Source organism: Budorcas taxicolor, chromosome 6, assembly GCF_023091745.1.
Source record: "Budorcas taxicolor isolate Tak-1 chromosome 6, Takin1.1, whole genome shotgun sequence".
In the NCBI taxonomy this organism is placed as follows: Eukaryota; Metazoa; Chordata; class Mammalia; order Artiodactyla; family Bovidae; genus Budorcas; species Budorcas taxicolor.
The window spans coordinates 84,108,641-84,130,916 of NC_068915.1; the positions used below are offsets into that span (position 1 = coordinate 84,108,641).

The following is a 22,276-nucleotide window of genomic DNA, read 5'->3' on the forward strand; positions in this document are numbered from 1 at the left end:
AAACTCTATTAGTCTTTGCCCTGCTTCATTCCGCATTCCAAGGCCAAATTTGCCTGTTATTCCAGGTGTCTCTTGACTTCCTACTTTTGCATTCCAGTCCCCTAGAATGAAAAGGACACCTTTTTTGGGTGTTAGTTGTAAAAGATCTTGTAGGTCTTCATAAAACCGTTCAACTTCAGCTTCTTCAGCGTTACTCATTGGGGCATAGACTTGGGTTACTGTGATATTGAATGGTTTGCCTTGGAGACGAACAGAGATCATTCTGTCGTTTTTGAAATTGCATCCAAGTACTGCATTTTGGCCTCTTTTGTTGACCATGAAGGCTACTCTATTTCTTCTGATGGATTCCTGCCCGCAGTAGTAGATATAATGGTCATCTGAGTTAAATTCACCCATTCTAGTCCATTTTAGTTTGCTGATTCCTAGAATGTTGGCGTTCACCCTTGCCATCTCTTGGTTGACCACTTCCAATTTGCCTTGATTCATGGACCTGACAGTCCAGGTTCCTAAGCAATATTGCTCTTTACAGCATCGGATCTTGCTTCTATCACCAGTCACATCCACAACTGGGTATTGTTTTTGCTTTGGCTCCATCCCTTCATTCTTTCTGGAGTTATTTCTCCACTGATCTCCAGTAGCGTATTGGGCACCTAATGACCTGGGGAGCTCCTCTTTTGATATCATATCATTTTGCCTTTTCCTACTGTTCATAGGGTTCTCAAGGCAAGAATACTGAAGCGGCTTGCCATTCCCTTCTCCAGTGTATCACGTTCTGTCAGACCTCTCCACCATGACCCACCCGTCTTGGGTTGCCCCGCAGGCATGGCTTGGTTTCATTGAGTTAGACAAGGCTGTGGTCCTAGTGTGATTAGATTGACTAGTTTTCTGTGATTATGGTTTCAGTGTGTCTGCCCTCTGATGCCCTTTTGCAACACTTACCATCTTACTTGGGTTTCTCTTACCTTGGCGTGGGATATCTCTTCATGGCTGGCTTAATTCTCATTTGCAATATCCCATTTTTCAGTCTTAAGATCTATGAATTCAACTTATTAATATCTTCTGAATCCCTTATCCCACCCAGAAGAGTTATATCCTTAATTCAGATCCTCATCATCCCCATAGCTAATGTCTATCCAAAACAAAATGACCTTTCTATTAAAAAAGTACTCTGCCTAGATTCTCTATCTTAAATTCTGTCATCACAATCTACTTCATGACCCAGACTGGAAATTTTAAAGTACACTTTGATCTCTTCCTATTAATCAACAGATCCTGAAAATTTTATCTCCTAAATTGTAAAACTTCATCATCTTTTCACAAATTCTGTTGTCATTAATGCTCTCATCCATTTCCTCATCATTTATTGTCTGGAAAGTGTAACAACTTTCTAACTGGTACCCTGCCTCATGTCCTGTTTTCCTCAGTTCTATTCCCCACATACCAGCAGAAAAATCTTTTTAAATTGCAAATTTGACAATATCACTTCTCCAAGTAAAACACTTTCATTTTTCTCCATTGCCAATGGAGAAGGAGTCACAACACTTTACTATGATTTATAAAGGTTTTCCTTGACCTAGGTCCTGCTTACCTCTTGAGCATATTTTTTGCCATGTTCCCTTAATAATTTCTGTTGAAATTATAGCAGACTGCTTATATTTGTCTGCATTCACCACACAGTCTTCTTAAAATTTTTCTTACATCATCCTTTTCATCTTTTTATAGACCACTCCACTGAAGTGTAGGAGCTTCAGCTTCAGCATCAATTCTTCAGTGAATAGTCAGGGTTGATTTCCTTGAGGATTGACTGGTTGGATGTCCTTACAGTCCAAGGACCTACCTCTGTATTAATTTCCTATTGCTGTTGTGACCAGTGACCAGCAATTTAGGTCAAAAGTTTGAAATAAGTTTTACAGGGCTCAAATTAAGACCTGTTTGTATGTCTGTTTGTTTTTCTGTAGGATCTAAGGGGTGAATCTTTTTCCTTGCCTTTTTTGGCTGCTAGAGGGATCCTGGTTCCTTGGCCTGTGGTTATACATCACATTGTTTTCCTCTTCCCTACTTCTATTGTCACATAGCCTTTTTCCTTCTTTGGACTTTTTGCCTGTCCTTTATAAAGATACTGGGATTACATTTAGGGCCCATCCAGAAAATCCAGACTAACAGCTCTTCAAAATGCTTGAAGCGATCACATCTGGAAAGTCCCTTTTGCAGTATGAGGTAACACTCATCAGTTACAAAGGTTAAGACACAGATGTATTGGGGTGTGGGGACATTATTCAACCTAACACAACTTCTATGATATTTTAAAAATACTTTTTCCCATTATTTATATTATTCCTTTACTTTTTTATTTCTTGAACACATGAAATATTGAAGATGAACTGCATTCTAAACACAAAAGATATTAACAAGAAAGACAGAGGTTAATGTAGTTTATTATTTTATTATATGAGTTTAAGAAATGAATATGATCAATCCCCCAATAAAGTAGGTAAGCTAGTAAGCTGAGCACATTGGACAATAATTCATCCACATTTGGGAATTCTTTCAAATATGGTTTTATTGTTATGGGTCATACAATTTTGTAAAATTTTTGGCAAAGTCTCAGTCATATGTGATTATAAATACACACACCAAAGACAAAGGTAAATGACTTTGGTTGATTGTCATTCGGTTTAAATGTGGTACTGACTCTCTATTTTTTCACCTAAGGTAGAATAATTCTGAGTTTTTCTTCTTCCTTCAGTCATAAAACAATGTCTTTTTTCTTTCAAAATTAATGTTTAACCTTTAGCCCTTTAAAGATATTTTTCATGTAATTTTCTCATATTATTAGTTTTTCTTAGAGCATCTCATTAACATATTGATTTAAAAAATATATATATGACACTCAACACATGATGTGATTTGTTTTTATTCTAAAGATAATGTTTTCATTCTTTTAAAAAAATATGTATTTGTTTTTGATTGTCTTCATAATAATGTAAATATATTGCAAGCATCACTGGCTGGAAATATGAAACATAGGACTCAATATTGGGGCAATCTATAATTTAACATCAGTAAAAGATTAATAATTAAAATGCTAATAGCATGCAAATGGAATTTTTATATGACTGAGAATTTCAAGATATTAAGTCATGGAGCACTGAGGCAATAGAAATGTGACCTGTATACTTACCCTCAACAACAAAATGAGTAACAATACCAATGGCAATTCCTATGATTGCTATGATTGCCAATGTGAAAAGAGATAGACTTATAGGGCCCCAGCATTGCTGTCTTCTTTGATATTCAACTTGTGGGTAATCAGCTTGTGAACATTCAAGTGGTCTGTGATAAATAGAAAGAAAAATAGTAAGGTTAAAAAAAAAAATTGTAGTACAGTTCTATTCCAAGTCCATGTGTGATAGAATTCTGTGAAGATAGTTTCTACTGCTAATTCACAATAACATACTTAGATTTTGATAGGAACACAAGGTTTTGTTTACCCTCCCCCAGCACCTCAATCCCAGTATGTTTTAATTAAAGCTCTACTGATGTTGACATTGAAGGGAGGGCATCTCCCCTCTACATTTTGTCAAACACGTTGGCAATTTGAAATTTGGGTGGTGAAGTACAGAGACTCATGTAATAAAAAGGTAATTTATAGATAACATCTTAATATTTTAAAACAGAAACTTTTAGCAACAAAGTTGCATAATAATCTCACTGGTATCTCTTGATTAAAAATAAAAGGTTTTAATATGTATACTTTTCAATGACCTTAAACTTTTTATTAATTGCTTATTTTAAAAGTAACAACATAATGGAGAAAAGATAGTCTCTTCAATAAGTGGATGCTGGGAAAACTGGACAACCATGTATAAAAGAATGAAATTAGAACACTTCCTACACCACACACAAAGATAAACTTGAAATGGATTAAAGACCTAAAAGAAGACCAGAAACTAGAAGACTCTTAGAGGAAAATATAGCCAGAACACCCTTTGACATAAATCAGGGCAAGATCTTCTATGACCCACCTCCTAGAGTAATGGAAATAAAAACAAAACATAAACAAACAAGACAAATTAAAACCTTTTGCACAGTAAAAGAAACCACACATAAGAAGAAAATACAGCCCTCAGAATGGGAGAAAATAATTGCAAATGAAACAGTTGACAAAACATACAAGCAGCAGATACAACTCAATATCAGAAAAAAAAAAAAAAAAAGGCAGCCCAATCAAAAAATTGAAGAAGACCTAAACAGACATTTCTCCAAAGAACTCATCTGGATAGCTAATAAACAGATGAAAAGATGTATAACATCACTAATTATTAAAGAAATGCAAATCAAAACTACAATGAGGTACCACCTCACTGGTAGGAATGGCCATCATCAAGTATCTACAAACAATAAATGCTGGAGAGAGTATGGATAAAAGGAAACCCTCTTGCACTGTTGGTGGGAATATAAAGTTATATAGCCACTATTGAGAATAGTATGGAGATCCCTTAACAGAAAACCAGGAATAAAACTACCATATAATCCAGCAATCCCGCTACTAGGCATATACCCTGAGGAAACCTAAATTTAAAAAGATACATGTACCCCAATGTTCATTGCAGCACTATTTACAATAGTCAGGACATGGAAGAAGCCCCAGATGTTCATCAACAGATGAATGGATGAGAAAATGTAGTACATATATACAATGGAATGTTACAAGGAAAGAAATTGAGTCAGTTTTAGTAAAGTGGATGAATCTAGAGCCTGTTATACAGAGTGAAGCAAATCAGAAAGAGAAAAACAAATATCGTATATTAATGCACATATGTGAAATCTAGAAAATGATACTGATGAACTTATTTGTAGGGCAGCAACAGAGACACTGACATAAACAGACTTGTGGGCACAGTGGAGGAAGGAATGGGTGGGATGAATTGAGACAGTAGTGTTGAAACATATACATTACCATATGTAAAATAGCCAGTGGGAATTTGCTCTTTGGTTCAGGGAGTTCAATCCCATGCTCTGTGACAACCTAGAGGGATGTGATGCGGTGGGAGGTGGGAGGGAGGTTGAAGGGGGCAAGACATATGTATCCCTATGGTTGACTCATGTTGATATATGGCAGAAACCAACAAAACCTTACAAAGCAGTCATCCTCCAATTAAAATAAAATTTTTTTTAAAGAGTAACAACATTGCTCTTGAAGTTCTGACTACAGTTCTTCCCATTTTTATTAGTGAAACCACAAATTGCAAGTTATACTTGATAAGATTTCAGTCCCTACGGAAACTCATTTCCATTTTACACTTGTTGTTGTTGCTCAGTCGCTAAGTTGTATCTGACTCTTTGTAACCCCATGGACCACAGCATGCCAGGCCTTGCTTTCCTTCACTATCTCCCAGAGTTTGATCAGACTCATGACCCTTGAGATGGTGATGCCATCCACCAATCTCATCCTCTGTTGCTCCCCTCTTCTGCCCTCAATCTTTCCCAGCATCTGGATCTTTTCCATTGAGTCAGCTCTTTACATCAGGTGGCCAAAGTATTGGAGTTTCAACATCCTTCAGTGTCAGACTTTATTTTTTGGGGTTCCAAAATCACTGCAGATGGTGATTACAGCCATGAAATTAAAAGACGCTTACTCCTTGGAAGAAAAGTTATGACCAACCTAGATAGTATATTCAAAAGCAGAGACATTACTTTTCCAACTAAGGTCCGTCTAGTCAAGGCTATGGTTTTTCCTGTGGTCATGTATGGATGTGAGAGTCGGACTGTGAAGAAGGCTGAGCGCCGAAGAATTGATGCTTTTGAACTGTGGTGTTGGAGAAGACTCTTGAGAGTCCCTTGGACTGCAAGGAGATCCAACCTGTCCATTCTGAAGGAGATCAGCCCTGGGATTTCTTTGGAAGGAATGATGCTAAAGCTGAAACTCCAATACTTTGGCCACCTCATGCGAAAAGTTGACTCATTGGAAAAGACTCTGATGGTTGGAGGAATTGGGGGCAGGAGAAGAAGGGAACGACAGAGGATGAGATGGCTGGATGGCATCACGGACTCAATGGACATGAGTCTGAGTGAACTCCAGGAGTTGGTGATGACCAGGGAGGCCTGGCGTGCTGTGATTCATGGGGTTGCAAAGAGTCGGACACGACTGAGCGACTGAACTGAACTGAATGAAAATTCTGGGTTGATTTTTCTTTAGAATTGACAGGTTTGATCTCCTTACTGTCCAAGGAACTCTTATGAGTCTTCAGCATCACAATTCAAAAGCATCAATTCTTTGGCACTCAACCTTCTTTATGGTCAAACTCTCACATCTATATATCACTATTGGAAAAACCATAACTTTGACTATATGGACTTTTGTCAGCAAAGTGATGTCTCTGCTTTTTAATATGGTGTCTAAGTTTGTCACAGATTTCCTTCCAAGGAGCAAGCGCCTTTTAATTTTGTGGCTGCTGTCAACCTCTGCAGTTATTTTGGAGCCCAAGAAAATAAAATCTGTCACTGCTTCCACATTTTCCCCTTCTATTTGCTGTGAAGTGATAGTACCAGATGCAATGAGCTTAGTATTTTGAATGTGGAGTTTTAAGCCAGATTTCACTCTCGTCTTTCACCCTCATCAAGAGTCTCTTTAGTTCCTCTTCGCTTTCTGCCATTGAAAGTGAAAGTTAGTCACACAGTTGTGTCTAACTCTTTGAAAACCCATGGACTGTAGCCTACCTGGCTCCTTTGTCCATGGAATTCTCCAGGCAAAACTACTGGAGTGGGTTGTCATTTCCTTCTCTGATTTCTGCCCTTAGAGTGGTATCATCTGCAAATGTGAGGTTGTTGATATTTCTCTCAGCATTTTTGATTCTGGGTTTCCCTAATGACACGGTTGGTAAAGAATCTGCCTGCAATGCAGGAGACCCAGGTTTGATCCTTGGGTTGGGAAGATCCCCTCAAGAAGGAAATGGTAACCTAAACTAATACTCTTGCCTGGAGAATTCCATGGACAGAGGAGACAGACAGGCTACAGTCCATGGGATCGCAAAGAGTCGGACATGACTGTGCGACTAACTTTCATTTTTCCACTTCCAACCTTGATGGCAGCTTGTGATTCATCCAGCCCAAAATTTCATATGATGTTCTCTGCATAGATGTTAAATAAGCAGGGTGAAAATATACAATCTTGATGTACTCCATTCTCAATTTGGAACTGGTCAGTTCCATGTCCAGTTTTAATTATGGCTACTTGACCGGCATACAGGTTTCTCAGGAGACAGACAAGGTGGTCTGGTATTCCCATCTAAGAATTTTCCAATTTGTTGTGATCCACACAGTCAAGGGCTTTCCCATAGTCGATAAAGCAGGAGTAAATGTTGTTCTGGAATTCTCTTGCTTTCTCTATGATCCAATGAATGTTGACAATTTGATCTCTTGTTCCTCTGCCTTTTCTAAATCCAGATTGCACATTTGGAAGTTCTCCATTGATTAGACTGAAGGATTTTGAACATCATCTTGTTGACATCTGAAGTGAGTACAACTGTGTGGTAGCTTGAATACTCTTTGGCATTTCCCTTCTTTGGGATTGGAATGAACACTGACGTTTTCTAGTCCTATGGCCACTGCTATTTTCCAAATTTGCTGACACATTGAGTGCAGCAGTTTAACTGCATTATATTTTAGGATTTGAAATAGCTCAGCTAGAATTCCATCACCTCCACTAACTTTGTTCATAGTAATGTTTCTTAACATGTGTACACCCATGGCGGATTCATGTTGATGTGTGGCAAAACCAATACAATATTGTAAAGTAATTAGCCTCCAATTAAATAAATTTATATTAAAAAAAAAAAAGACCCACTTGGCTTCACACTCCAGGATATCTGACTCTAGGTGAGTGACCACACCATCATGGCTATATGAGACATTAAGATCTTTGTATAGTTCTTCTGTGTATTTTTGCCACATCTTCTTAATATCGCCTGCTTCTCTGAGGTCATTACCATTTCTAACCTTCTTCATGCCCATCCTTGCATGAAATGTTCTCTTTTTTATCTCAGATTTTCTTGAATATATCTCTAGTCTTTCCCATTCTGTTTTTTTCCATCTAATTCTTTGCATTGTTCACTTAAGAAGGCTTTCTTATCTCTCCTTGCTATTCTCTGGTACTCTACATTCGGTTGGGTATATCTTTTCCTTTCTCCCTTGCCTTTCACATTTCCTCTTTTCTGGGTATTTGTAAAGCCTTCTCAGAAAATCTCTTTGCCTTCTTACATTTCTTTTCCTTTGAGATGTTTTTGGACACCACTTCCTGTACAGTGCTACAAACCTCCATCTATAGTTCTTCAGGGACTCTGTCTACCAGACCTAATCCCTTGAATCTATTCCTCACCTCCACTGTATAATCATAAGGGATTTGATTTAGGTCATACCTGAAGGGCCTAGTGATTTCCCCTACTTTCTTCAATTTAAGTCTGAATTTTGCAATAAGAAGTTCATGATCTGTGCCACAGTTAGCTCCAGGCCTTGTTTTTCGCTGAGTGTATACAGCTCCTATCTCTTTGGTTGCAAAGAACATAATCAGTCTGATTTCAGTATTGACCATCTGGAGATGTCCGTGTGTAGAGTCGTTACTTGGGTTATTGGAAAATGCTGTTTGCTATGCCCAATGTATTCTTTTGACAAAACTCTGTTAGCTTTTGCCCTGTCTCATTTTGTCTCTTACCTATCCCAACTCATGTATTACCTGTCCACCCAAAATACCTTAAGTAATTTAAATTATCTTTCTCCAACTTGAGAACTGGTGTTTATCTGCTTTATGTTCTGAATCCCCAAATAGGATTCAATATTTAATATTTTACAAGTGAGATATTTTGGAGCAGTTTTTATGTTTTTAATTTTATCTTAAAAATTCTATCTTAATTTATTTGAACTTAAATCCTTTAAATGAGATGATCTTGAGAACATTCTTGAAATTATTCTAGAGCCCAAGAAGTATAAAAATTTTAAAATATGTATTTAGGATGCTCATATTATAAATGAGGACATAGACATAGAAACAAGTAATCAATAGACAGTATGAACTATGCCAAAAGAAAATTTAGTACAAGAAGAGAAAGCAGCCTCTTAGAGTGCTGTGTCAGGGAGTTTTATCAAGAAAGAAACATCTTTAAAACTTTGATAAAAGTTGTCCAGGAATAAAAGAGAAGAAAGGAACAGAGGCAAAAAATAGTATGTGCAAAAAATAAAAACGAAAAACACTAGGGAGGTGAAACAGCATTTTGCAATAATAATTACACTGGGAAAATACATACATAAAATAAGAATTTTGCCCTTAAACAATTATGTCTTCCAAAGTATATCCATGATGGCAGGTCTTTCACAGCATTATTGTACTCAAAAGAGGACATGGTAAGGCTAGAGGGTTGAACCAGCTCATAAGGAGTCTTATAACCCAAAGTAAAGAGCTTGAAATTTATTCTGTCGAAGGTGAGGTGACAAACCCATAAAAGTTTTAGTTAGGCTGAGAATTTAGAATAATTTCAGAGGTATGACTGAAATTTACAGCAAGAGTGCAGATGGAAAGACCAGTTTGGATGTCATTTTGAAGGTCCAGGAGAAAGGGCAATGGCTTGTACTAAGGCTGAGGCAGTAAGTAGGGTGGAGAGAAGAAAATGGATTTTGCTCTAGTTCTTGAACTTTGTTGATTTCTTAGCTGTCAAACAAAGAAAAGATTAATGGCTCCCTTGTTTCCACGATAGTGCCTCCAGGCAAGATGAGGAAAATTAAATGAAGAGAAAGTGTTTCCAATGTAGACATAAATATTGTTAATAATGAGCAGTGTATGTTCCTCATATTTGGTCTCAAATGGGAAGTATCCAGTTTGCATCTTCTCTTTGACTCATTTTATTTTAATTTTGTCACGAACACCTGTTTGTATGACTCTAATAAAAGTAACTATTAAAGTTGATATCACACAGCCCAGAAACGATAAAAAAAAAAGTTACTTCTGTCTCCACATAAGTAATATATTCCTTCTCATTCATAACTGAAATCTCCAGCTCCAAAATCTATAACATTAACTATTCTCAATTGTTTAGTTATAGATATTTTGTTTGCTGCAATTTAAAAAAATTCTCACTTCCTTTTCCTGTAAGTTTTGTAAGTTTGGTTTTAGTACTCTGGGCCCTTCTGAAAGCAAGAAATGACAAAAGTCAAATTTATGGGGATGTTATTAATCATGATATTATATCATGATAACTCTATCTTATGAAGGAGATTTTTTATCATGGCCATATTTAATTTTTTTTCTTTTTTTTTCCAGTTTTTTTTTTTTTGTGCTCTTTATTTTTTATTTATTTATTTATTTATTTTACTTTACAATACTGTATTGGTTTTGCCATACATTGACATGAATCTGCCACGGGTGTACATGAGTTCCCAATCCTGAACCCCCCTCCTGCCACCCTCCCCATATTTAATTTTAAAATGAATTTTGTTTGGTAATCAGCTATTCTCAGTCTGTTACAGCTGGAATATAGACTTTTTGCCTCACGTGGAAGCCTAAATTTTAACCAAATACTCATTTCTATGTTTTGAAGTAGAGCTGGAGGGAGCATTATGCAGACACCAGATAATTATAAAGGAAGTGCTTTATCCTAATAGAGAAAAATAAAGTGGTAAAAACAAACAAAGCATTCAGGAAATTTAAAGAAGTTTATTAGCTAGACTGTTGTGAAATGTTTGTATGAGCATAATATACAAAATGCATTCAAGGCAATTTTAAGTGTGCAATGAACTTTGAGAACTTGGCTGTGACAAATTGGATTTTTTCAAAATGTATAACTGGTTCAAACTTTGAAAAAATATTGCTTTATTTTAGTTACTTATATTCCCTTTACATTATTCCCATATGTTTATTCTGACTTGTAGATTACAATTATTTACTCATCGAATGTGATTCAGACAATAAGGGGAACTTTTTACTGTTTTTAATAGTGCCTAGTATTTGATCTGTTTAAAAGAGAATTAAGCCTAAGTTTGTCCTTTTAAAGAAATGCATTAAAATGAACAAAATACAGGAACTAAAGTCTTTTGGTAAATAGAAATAAAACTTGAGTGGTTACACAGATGAAGTATGTATGGAAACAACACTAGAAAAAGTAGGACATTCAGCATCAGAAATCTAAGGTTCAAGTCTTTGGTCGTATATTGATCTTTTTATGTTGATGCTCTGATTCTAAGAATCCCTTGTCTATCAAATTAGAGTGATGATATCTGCCCCTCCCCCATTTTAATGTGGTTGTATTTTAAGAAAGTATATATGAGACATTTCCTAATTCTGAAGAACTATATGAACAGAAATTGTCAGAAACCAGAAGCTTGACAAAAGTGAAAGTGAAGTCGCTCAGTAGTGTCTGACTCTTTGAGACCCCATGGACTGTAGCCTACCAGGCTATTCTGTCCATGGGCTTCTCCAGGCAAAAATACTGGAGTGGGTTGCTCTGTCTCCAGGGGAGCTTACCGACCTAGGGATCCAACTCGCGTCTTCCACATTGCAGAAAGATGCTTTACCCTCTGAGCCATAATAATCAGTTCAGTTCAGTCCAGTTGCTCAGTCGTGTCCGACTCTTTGCGATCCCATGAATCTCAGCACGCCAGGCCTCCCTGTCCATCACCAACCCCCTGAGATCACTCAGACCCACGTCCATCTAGTCAGTGATGCCATCCAGCCATCTCATCCTTTGTCATCCCCTTCTCCTCCTGCCCCCAATCCCTCCCAGCATCAGAGTCTTTTCCAATGAGTCAACTCTTTGCATGAGGTAGCCAAAGTGCTGGAGTTTCAGCCTTAGCACCATTCCTTCCAAAGAAATCCCAGGGCTGAGCTCCTTCAGAATGGACTGGTTGAATCTCCTTGCAGTCCAAGGGACTCTCAAGAGTCTTCTCCAACACCACAGTTCAAAAGCACCAATTCTTCGGCACTTAGCTTTCTTCACAGTCCAACTCTCACATCCATACATGACCACTGGAAAAACCATAGCCTTGACTAGACGGACCTTGGTTGTCAAAGTAATGTCTCTGCTTTTCAATATGCTATCTAGGTTGGTCATAACTTTCCTTCCAAGGAGTAAGCGTCTTTTAATTTCATGGCTGCAGTAATAGATTACTCTAATACTCTGCATCTAATGCTAATAATACCTAGCATAATTCCTGACATAAATGTCACTGCTCTTGGATGAATGAATGAATGATGAATGAAAGAATTTCAGTCTAGGTCCTACATCCAGAAAAATTAGTTGCATATAAAAGCTAAACAATTCTAAAATGTGTTATTATCAATACTTACCAAACAATTATATCACAAACACTATGTTTTAGGCACTAATCATTATTGAATACACAGTAAATAAAATGAAAACACATTATCCTTGCTGTCATAGTGTTTGTAGTCTAGAAGAGAGGAAAGATAAAACTAGTAAGCATATAGATCCTTAAAAGTTGGAATAAGAGCTTAGAAGAAGTTCAATAAGATATCTGTGTTTGAAAATAAGATTTTATAGATTAGGTTGGGAGAGAGGGTGTACTTGAAAAAAGTAATGGATGACAAAGAAGATGCGTAAAATAACCTATTAGTGGATTGTACAAATCACAGGAGAACACTCGTGATAAGAGAGGTTGCTCCAAGCAAGAGTAAAATATCCTTAACCACGAAACATCACTATCAGATATTCTCTGGGTGACATAATTGAAGATTCAGATGACAAAGGATTACTTTAAAATTTATATTCAGGATTTATTTTCTGCCTTTTTTCCTTGATACAACTTCAGTCACTAATTTGAGACACTTCATAGCATGTGGTTTGGCACAGTACTATGTGCCCCTTTTCAAGCTTAATCCCTTAGTGCTTTAGTTTATTCAGTTATAAAATTGAAATTTGAGCCAATTCATTATTTGAACCAGCTTGTTACTGACATATCATTATTGGCACTACTTTCCCCATTTCTAGACTTCACAATACAGTTGGTGTGTGTGTGCTCAAGTGCACATGTATGTGTTTGATTTTCTAAGATTATTTCACCAGAGGCATTAATATATTGTTGAATAATTGTGTGTTGGTTTAGCATTGATGGACTATTTCTCAGCTTCTCTGAACTCATTGTACATATTGCTTTCCAGGGTAATATATATGTGAGACATATATATATATATATATACTTATATTAAAAATGATATATATATGAGACATATTAAACATATATATATATCACACATAAATCATGTTTAACTTTTTTATAATAGACATACTTCAGATCTATGTACTACAGTACTTTATGGATTCAGATGCAAAGCTTCTCGGAAGCTTTGTAAACTTGGGTATTATCAATATCTACTGTCTCTAAACTCCAATTAGATTAGAAGGTTTCCCAGTCCTTTTCTCTCCCACAGTCTTGCTATGAGTATTAAGTTCATGGTAAAGGTCCTAAAACTATTTGTTAATAATAAGACAATTGGCTTATTCATGTTAAACATGTCAGGTGTTCCTAGGCAAAACTTTGGTAGTACTGAACTTGGAACATACCCAGAGCCACATGACACATGATCAGGTCAGTAGGGTTGTCACATGCCCTTTCGTTATACTTATTTCAATTCTATTTAAGAACCTTTTATTACGTGCCTAATATATTCCAAGCACTGGGTGGGGATACACAAATTTAAAAACAAAACAAGGATACTGACTTAGTATTCAAGGGGCTTATGGTAGAGTAGAAAGACATAATAAAATCAACAGAGTGTCATAGGAAAATAATAGATCTACCAAGTATTGTAATAAGGAACAGAGAATTGACTAATAAAAGTTGTTTGGGAAAAGTATAGAAATAGATACAGGTAAGACTTCTCAGATAATATGACAGTTGGGTCAACCCTTGAGGGCTACAGGAAGTTATTCAGCATGTGATACAGGTTAAACATATCCTTCCCATTTTACTCCTTGCTTACAAGCAGAACAAATTCTCATGATCATATTCTCATTATTCTTTTAAAACAGAAATATGACCATAGAATTTATTTGGAAGTCAAAGAAAACTACGTGATTAATAGCATTTTCCACTACTACTGAAAAGAAGATTTGATGAAACTGACAAAAGAGAACAATTCACAGAAGATGAGAAGTGGAAAGAGTTTAAGAAAATCTGGGGAACCATTTTGGTAGTTTAAACAGTCTAATTTACTTCAGCTATGGCAGTGCAGTTCTCTTCAGAAGATTTCTTTCTATGGGAGGACTGTTAATAACACTGGAAAACATGTCAGAAACATTGGCAAAATGATGTGTAGTTAAAAACAGGAGTTGATTGGATTGCTGCACCACTTAAATGATCCAGATATCTAGGTAGTGATGACACTGGTATTTTCATGACAAGGCAAAATCTGTCTCAAACTTGATAAAGATTCCATGAAGTCACAAATCAAAGGGCGATGGAAAGAAATGTCCTTGGTTTTGTCCAAAAGACACATGTCATATTCTGTAAATGTCAGGGTAATAAGTGACTGCAGAAGCTTGAGGAGCTGGCAAAATGGGGAGAAACTGGGGGAATTTCAAGTAAGAGTTAGTCATCAAATTAACTTCCCCACCAGCCAGATATGACTGGCTTGACAGGCAATGGAGGAGGGCAAAGTTGCAGAGTGTGGGCAGAAATTGCATAGCATCGTAACCCTTTGCTGCAATGTGTGCTCTGTATATGGGCGGAAGGGAGGAGGAGGCAGAATGCTAGTCTTATTAAATCCTATTTATATAGTACAATACAGTATAAAAGCATGTGAGATATGTCAGGATATCACAAAAATGTCATATGTTTTACAAAAATTCCTTAAAATAAATGTTTAAGACCTATAAATTCTAGAGCCAGCCTAAGATCTATTCCCCTTTATACCTGACCTTCAAAATCATGATTGCCATCTTATCAGCACCCAGAAGCAACCTCTTCCCATGCTATAATATCAGCAAGTTCAGTCCTACCTCTGAAAGAAGCTACATAAGCAATATTTACTAATTTAATTTAATTGCTTATGCTACAAATATGAGCAACATTTCTATGGTTTCCCTGTGTCCTTCAAAGATATGCCAGAGAATACATAAACTGAGGTGGGAATTCAGTCCTGCTCCTGCCAGGGATGACGGTGGGAGCCCAGAGTGCCTTTTTCCTGCCTGAAAATGGGCAGCAATGGGAGGCCAGGCGCTGAGCAGTCTGAAGGGGCAGAGATAACTCAGAGACGGTTGTTAGAAGTCTGAGAGTGTAACTGCAGGAGTGCATCTGTGTTCTTTACCCCGTGCCAGGAGTCGGAAACGGTTACTACAAAAATTGCCTTAGAATGATCACATTTTTCGCCTCAAGAAGACTTATGGCTGCTATGACTATCAAGCACACTGCACCCTTTGATTTTATTCATTAACTCACCACATTTTCATTGAGTATTGACTTATTTCAGACACTATTTTAGATAGTAGGGATATAGTAGGACTGAGGATATCTTCTCTGCCTTCATGTCTCCAGGTGGGAAGGACAGACAGTGAGCAATAAATAAATCTACTCATAAATGGAAAGTGCCTGGTAAGAGGATAATGAATGAACAGGGATGCAGAGGGATTAAACAGGTTAGTGGAGACATCTCGGCAGAAGTAACATCTAAGTGGAGATATGAACAAGTGCAGGATGGAATCATTCAGATATCAGGGGAGAAAGTATTGCAAGAGAAGGAAATGGTAAGTTCAAGTGTTTTGAAGTGAGGGAGACTTGGGGTATTTGCAGAAGAGCCATAGTGTCAAAAAGGCCACTGGGCAGTGAACAAGGAGAAGCAGGGGGAACGATGAGGTTGAAGAGGGTCTTAGTGCCAGTTTATACTCTCTCAGGCCATAAGGAACTCTATGTTATTCTGAATAAGAAAGAAAGACATTATAGAATATTGGTCAGTGGAGTGTCATGATTGTTTCAAAGAATCACTGTGTGAAGAATACTCTGAAGGAGGCTAGGGGTAACATGAGGGTAGAAACAGGGAAACTGGTTAGGGGACTACCATAGTGGTTCATGGGACACGTGATGGTGGCTAGGACTGAGATATTAGCAGTGAGGAGATTGGAATTTATTATTAGATTCAGAATGTATTTTGAAAGAAGAGCTGACAGAATGCTGACGAACTGGTCATAGAATGTGAAAGAAAGAGGTTAGGAATATTGCAACACATTTTTGCCTGGGGAACAAAACATTTTGCAGGCCATGAGACCTCTTTCTCAAAGTAATGCTTATCTAGAACTCTGATGTGTAACACCAATTTTAAACAGAGCCGTTTCTGGGATGCAGAGGGCATACAGAACTCTCAGTCAGTTCAGTCACTCAGTCGTGTCTGACTCTTTGCGACCCCATGAATCGCAGCACACCAGGCCTCCCTGTCCATCACCAGCTCCCGGAGTTTACCCAAACTCATGTCCATCCAGTCGGTGACCAACCAGACATTTCATCCTCTGTCATCCCCTTCTCCTCCTGCCCTCAGTCTTTCCCAGCATCAAGGTCTTTCCAATGAGTCAACTCTTCACATGAGGTGGCCAAAGTATTAAAGTTTCAACATCAGCATCAGTCCTTCCAAAGAAATCCCAGGGCTGGTCTCCTTTAGAATGGACTGGTTGGGTCTCCTTGCAGTCCAAGGGACTCGCAAGAGTCTTCTCCAACACCACAGTTCAAACGTATCAATTCTTCGGTGCTCAGCCTTCTTCACAGTTCAACTCTCACATCCATACATGACCATTGGAAAAACCATAGCCTTAACTAGACCGACCTTTGTTGGTAAAGTAATGTCTCTGCTTTTGAATATGCTATCTAGGTTGGTCATAACTTTCCTTCCAAGGAGTAAGCGTCTTTTAATTTCATGGCTGCAATCACCATCTGCAGTGATTTTGGAGCCCCCAAAAATAAAGTCTGACACTGTTTCCACTGTTTCCCCATCTATTTCCCATGAAGTGATAGGACCAGATGCCATGATCTTAGTTTTCTGAATGTTGAGCTGTAAGCCAACTTTTTCACTCTCCTCTTTCACTTTCATCAAGAGGCTTTTTAGTTCCTCTTCATTTTCTGCCATAAGGGTGGTGTCATCTGCATATCTGAGGTTATTGATATTTCTCCCAGCAATCTTGATTCCAGCTTGTGCTTTATCCAGCCCAACATTTCTCATGATGTACTCTGCACATAAGTTAAATAAGCAGGGTAACAATATACAGCCTTGATGTACTCCTTTTCCCATATGGAACCAGTCTGTTGTTCCATATCCAGTTCTAAACGCTGCTTCCTGACCTGCATACAGGTTTCTCAAGAGGCAGGTCAGGTGGTCTGGTATTCCCATCTCTTTCAGAATTTTCCACAGTTTATTGTGATCCACATAGTCAAAGGCTTTGGCATAGTCAATAAAGCAGAAATAGATATTTTTCTGGAACTCTCTTGCTTTTTTCCATGATCCAGCGGATGTTGGCAATTTGATCTCTGGTTCCTCTGCCTTTTCTGAAATAAGCTTGAACATCTGTAAGTTCACGGTTCATGTACTGCTGAAGCCTGGCTTGGAGAATTTTGAGCATTACTTTACTAGCGTGTGAGATGAGCGCATATATGGATGCGAGAGTTGGACTGTGAAGAAAGCTGAGTGCCGAAGAGTTGATGCTTTTGAACTGTGGTGTTGGAGAAGACTCTTGAGAGTCCCTTGCACTGCAAGGAGATCCAACCAGTCCATTCTGAAGGAGATCAGCCCTGGGTGTTCTTTGGAAGGAATGATGCTAAAGCTAAAGCTCCAGTACTTTGGCCACCTCATGCAAAAAGTTGACTCATTGGAAAAGACTCTGATGCTGGGAGGGATTGGGGGCTGGAGGAAAAGGGGATGACAGAGGTTGAGATGTCTGGATGGCATCACCAACTCGATGGACATGAGTTTGAGTGAACTCCGGGAGTTGATTATGGATGGAAGGCCTGGTGTGCTGCGATTGATGGGGTCACAAAGAGTCGGACATGACTGAGTGACTGAACTGAACTGAACTGAACTGAAATAAATGCAATTGTGCGGTAGCTTGAGCATTCTTTGGCATTGCCTTTCTTTGGGATTGGAATGAAAACTGACCTTTTGCAGTCCTGTGACCGCTGCTGAGTTTTCCAAATTTGCTTGCATATTTAGTGCAGCACTTTCACAGCATCATCTTTCAGGATTTGAAAGAGCTCAACTGGAATTCCATCACCTCCACTAACTTTGTTCATAGTGATGCTTCCTAAGGCCCACTTGACTTCACATTCCAGGATGTCTGGCTCTCAGTAAGTGATCATGCCATCGTGATTATCTGGGTCGTGAAGATCTCTTTTGTACAGTTCTTCTGTGTATTCTTGCCACCTCTTCTTAATATCTTCTTCTTCTGTTGGGTCCATACCATTTCTGTCCTTTATCAAGACCATCTTTGTATGAAATATTCCCTTGGCATATCTAATTTGTTGACGAGATCTCTAGTCTTTCCCATTCTGTTGTTTTCCTCTATTTCTTTGCACTGATCACTGAGGAAGGCTTTCTTATCTCTCCTTGCTATTCTTTGGAACTCTGCATTCAAATGGGAATATCTTTCCTTTTCTCCTTTGCTTTTCACTTCTCTTCTTTTCACAGCTATTTGTAAGGCCTCCCCAGACAGCCATTTTGCTTTATTGCATTTCTTTTCCATGGAGATGGTCTTGATCCCTGTCTCCTATACAGTGTCACAAACCTCAGTCCATAGTTTCAGGCACTCTATCTATCAGATCTAGTCCCTTAAATCTATTTCTCACTTCCATTGTATAATCATAAGGGATTTGATTGAGGACATACCTGAATGGTCTAGTGGTTTTCCCTACTTTCTTCAATTTAAGTCTGAATTTGACAATAAGGAGTTCATGATCTGAGCCACAGTCAGCTCCCAGTCTTGTTTTTGCTGACTATATAGAGCTTCTCCATCTTTGGCTGCAAAGAATAAAATGAATCCGATTTCGGTGTTGACCATCTGGTGATGTCCATGTGTAGAGTCTTCTCTTGTGTTGTTGGAAGAGTGTGTTTGCTATGACCAGTGCGTTCTCTTGGCAAAACTCTATTAGCCTTTGCCCTGCTTCATTCTGTATTCCAAGGCCAAATTTGCCTGTTACCCCAGGTGTTTCTTGACTTCCTACTTTTGCATTCCAGTCCCCTATAATGAAAAGGACATCTTTTTTTGTGTGTTAGTCCTAAAGTTCTTGTACGTCTTCATAGAACCATTCAACTTCAGCTTCTTCAGCATTACTGGTTGGGGCATAGGCTTGGATTACTGTGATATTGAATGGTTTGCCTTGGAAACAAACAGAGATCATTCTGTTGTTTTTGAGACTGCATCCAAGTACTGCATTTCAGACTCTTTTTTGACCACGATGGCTACTCCACTTCTTGTAAGGGATTCCTGCCCATAGTAGTAGATATAATGGTATAGAACTCTACCAGTACGTAATTTCCCTACTGAGGCATAGGTGTAGGAACTAACTTCTGACTTTCATCATGACACACATTTTTTTTAATGTAACCCTAAATGTCCCATACAATGGAGTCCTTGGCAGCCTGATCTGTCACACAGCCCCTTCTCATCTCTAACATCTAAGTCTACAGCCTTTGCCTGCCATAAACCTAGAGGACACCTTATCACTTTTAAAGTGTCCCTCTCTACCATCTTTCCAGTGTATGAAAATCCTGGGCAGGCTTTGACCTGTAAGAAAGGAACCAGCAAGGTGAGCAGTAGATATAAACATGAGCCATGTATTCCCTCCCTGTCCCAGGGCCTCAGAAGAGGAAGGAAAGTCTGGGATCTAGAGAAGTCATCTTTAATAGAGGGACCTGCTTCCTGAGACTGGTTGCAGATACAAATATTTTTTTAAGTCTGGGAGTAGGGATATGAAGATGCCTTTCTTGATTTTCCCCAGGAATCCATATGAAAGCTTAGAATTCATAATTGAGCATAACTTATAATGAATCTGCTCAGTCACCATGCCACAGTGTCCTGTATTATATCACTACTATGCTGTACAGTCATCCAGCATATTCTTGAAACACTTCCTCCCTACTTTTCTGAGGAAATTTCTTTCACCTTTGAATAAACTGATCGTGATTTTTAGAAATGCATCCGTAAACTTTATATCCATTATGCCGGTTATATTTCCTTAGGATCACACAAAATGGATCTAACCCTTCTGTCACATGCGATTCATTCAACAAGTTCTTACTGAGCACCTACTGTGTGCCTGGCACAGTTACATACACTGGGGTATTTGCTGATGAATAAATCTAGGTACTTGTTGTGACATAAAATCAGGTGAACTTTTCCAGTTCTTTCTACCAGTGGGCCAAATCTTTTTACTGCTTTGGGAAAACAATGAGACATGTTAAGAAAGTATTTCTCATCATCTCTTAGTACCTGAGAAATGTTAATAGGAATTATATAGCAGGTGAATAGAAATGATGAAAGCAGAGCTCCCAGAGAATTTTGTAAGCACACTTTTTTCATTCAGTATCTTTTTGTCTTTGTTTTAAAAATCAATCAAGTGATGCTTCTCAAAATTAAAAACAAACCAAGAGTTTACGTTTGAATAAAGTCATATATTAATTTGACTAGGTAACACAATGGAAAGGAGGATGAGTTGGCTAAGGGTCTTTTGAAATACAAAAGACAAGAAATTTTGTGAAGACTCTATGACCAACTTTATTTATATAAAGTGTGACCAATATTTTTCAAACCTTTAAGATCACTCTTAGATGACTTTCTCTTTGGGCAATATTATTAAATATTTGGGCAATATTATTAAAATATTACCAGGAAACCCTGTTTGATTACTTTGAAATAGGTGAAGTGATTCCATCAGATAACTATTGATATTCACATGAGAATTTAAATATGACTATTCTTGGTACTAAAGACATGTAAATATCCAAGGTTAAGGTAAATAAGATACACTCCTCCATGGGCAGCACAAATATCTACGTGTTAATAAGGTGTTCTCCTGACAGCAGCCCTAAGGGGAATTCTTATTATATCTTACACATGTCTTAACATATTTGTATTCAACCTGAAGCATAGATACATATTAGATATTCTGTTTGGGCACAGTCCTCTCTGCTTCTTGCCAAATAGCATATATTTCTGGGAATTCCCATGGTTAGTAATACCTCTATAATGACCTGGGTTAAGTGAGGTTAACAACCTTCCTTAAAACACACACACACACAAAGAGTGACATATACACATAGTGACACACACAGGTTAATGGAAAGAATCAGCAACAGAAAACTAACACAAAATGCATTTTAAATACAATTTTGAATGCACAAAGGAAGCTTCACACCTCAGCAATATCTGCAGACTCAGAATCTTTTCCCCCAGTGTTTAGCCCTGGATATGACATAGCGGAAGTAAATCACTAACAGTGGGCTTTTATTATGATCTACTGTATGGTCAGTTAAAAGGCATAAAGTTTGTTTTGAGTTGAGATATAGTATATTATAGTAACTAAAAGCACCACCAGGAGTCCAGTTGTTTCTTTAAATTCCCATTTTAATTTGCCTGCAATGCAGGAGACCTGGGTTTGATCCCTGGGTTGGGAAGAACCACTGGAGAAGGGAAAGGCTAATCACTCCAGTATTCTGGCCTAGAGAATTCCATGGACTAAGAGTTGGACACGACTGAGCAACTTTCACTTAATGCCTAACTAACTGTGTGACTTCAGACAAGATGTTTAATCCCTCTGTGCTTCAGTATGTTTGTTTCTTTATTTTTAATCAGAAAATGTGTATAATACTTTGGTTTTTTCTTGTTTAGTCACTACTCTTTGTGACACCATGGACTGCAGTCTTCCAGGCTCCTCTGTCCATGGGATTTTCCAGGCAAGAATACTGGAGTGGGTTTCCATTTCTTTCTCCAGGGGATCTGCCTGACCCAGGGATTGAACCCAGGTCTCCTACTTTGCAGGCGGATTCTTTACCACTGAGTCACTAAGGAAGTCCATAATACTATCTACTTCACAAATTTCTTGCAAAAATAAAATGAAACTTTGTATGTAAAGTGCTATAAGTGCATGAATATTTTTTCTGTTATTAAAATGCCACTAACTTGCTGAGCTTTATGAAAAAAAAATCCATTATTTTCCCAGGGAAAACAATGGTAACTGAATCCAAATAACTTTCTTCTTTTTCAATACACCATTTTATTTTGATTCTCACTCAAATGGAATA

At 37.9% G+C, this 22,276-nt stretch overlaps 1 protein-coding gene across 1 annotated transcript in view; it reads right to left on the minus strand.

The window, feature by feature from the left end:
* Positions 1–20,193, minus strand: part of LOC128049527 (transmembrane protease serine 11F-like) — a 58,537-nt gene extending 38,344 nt beyond the window's left edge. Inside the window, exons 1-2 of the mRNA XM_052641769.1 lie at positions 20,116–20,193; positions 3,182–3,389 (exon numbers count right to left, since the gene is read on the minus strand). Of these exons, the coding sequence (XP_052497729.1) occupies positions 3,182–3,389; positions 20,116–20,193 (286 nt within the window). The remainder of the gene's footprint in view (positions 1–3,181; positions 3,390–20,115) is intronic.
* Positions 20,194–22,276: the final 2,083 nt, after the last annotated feature.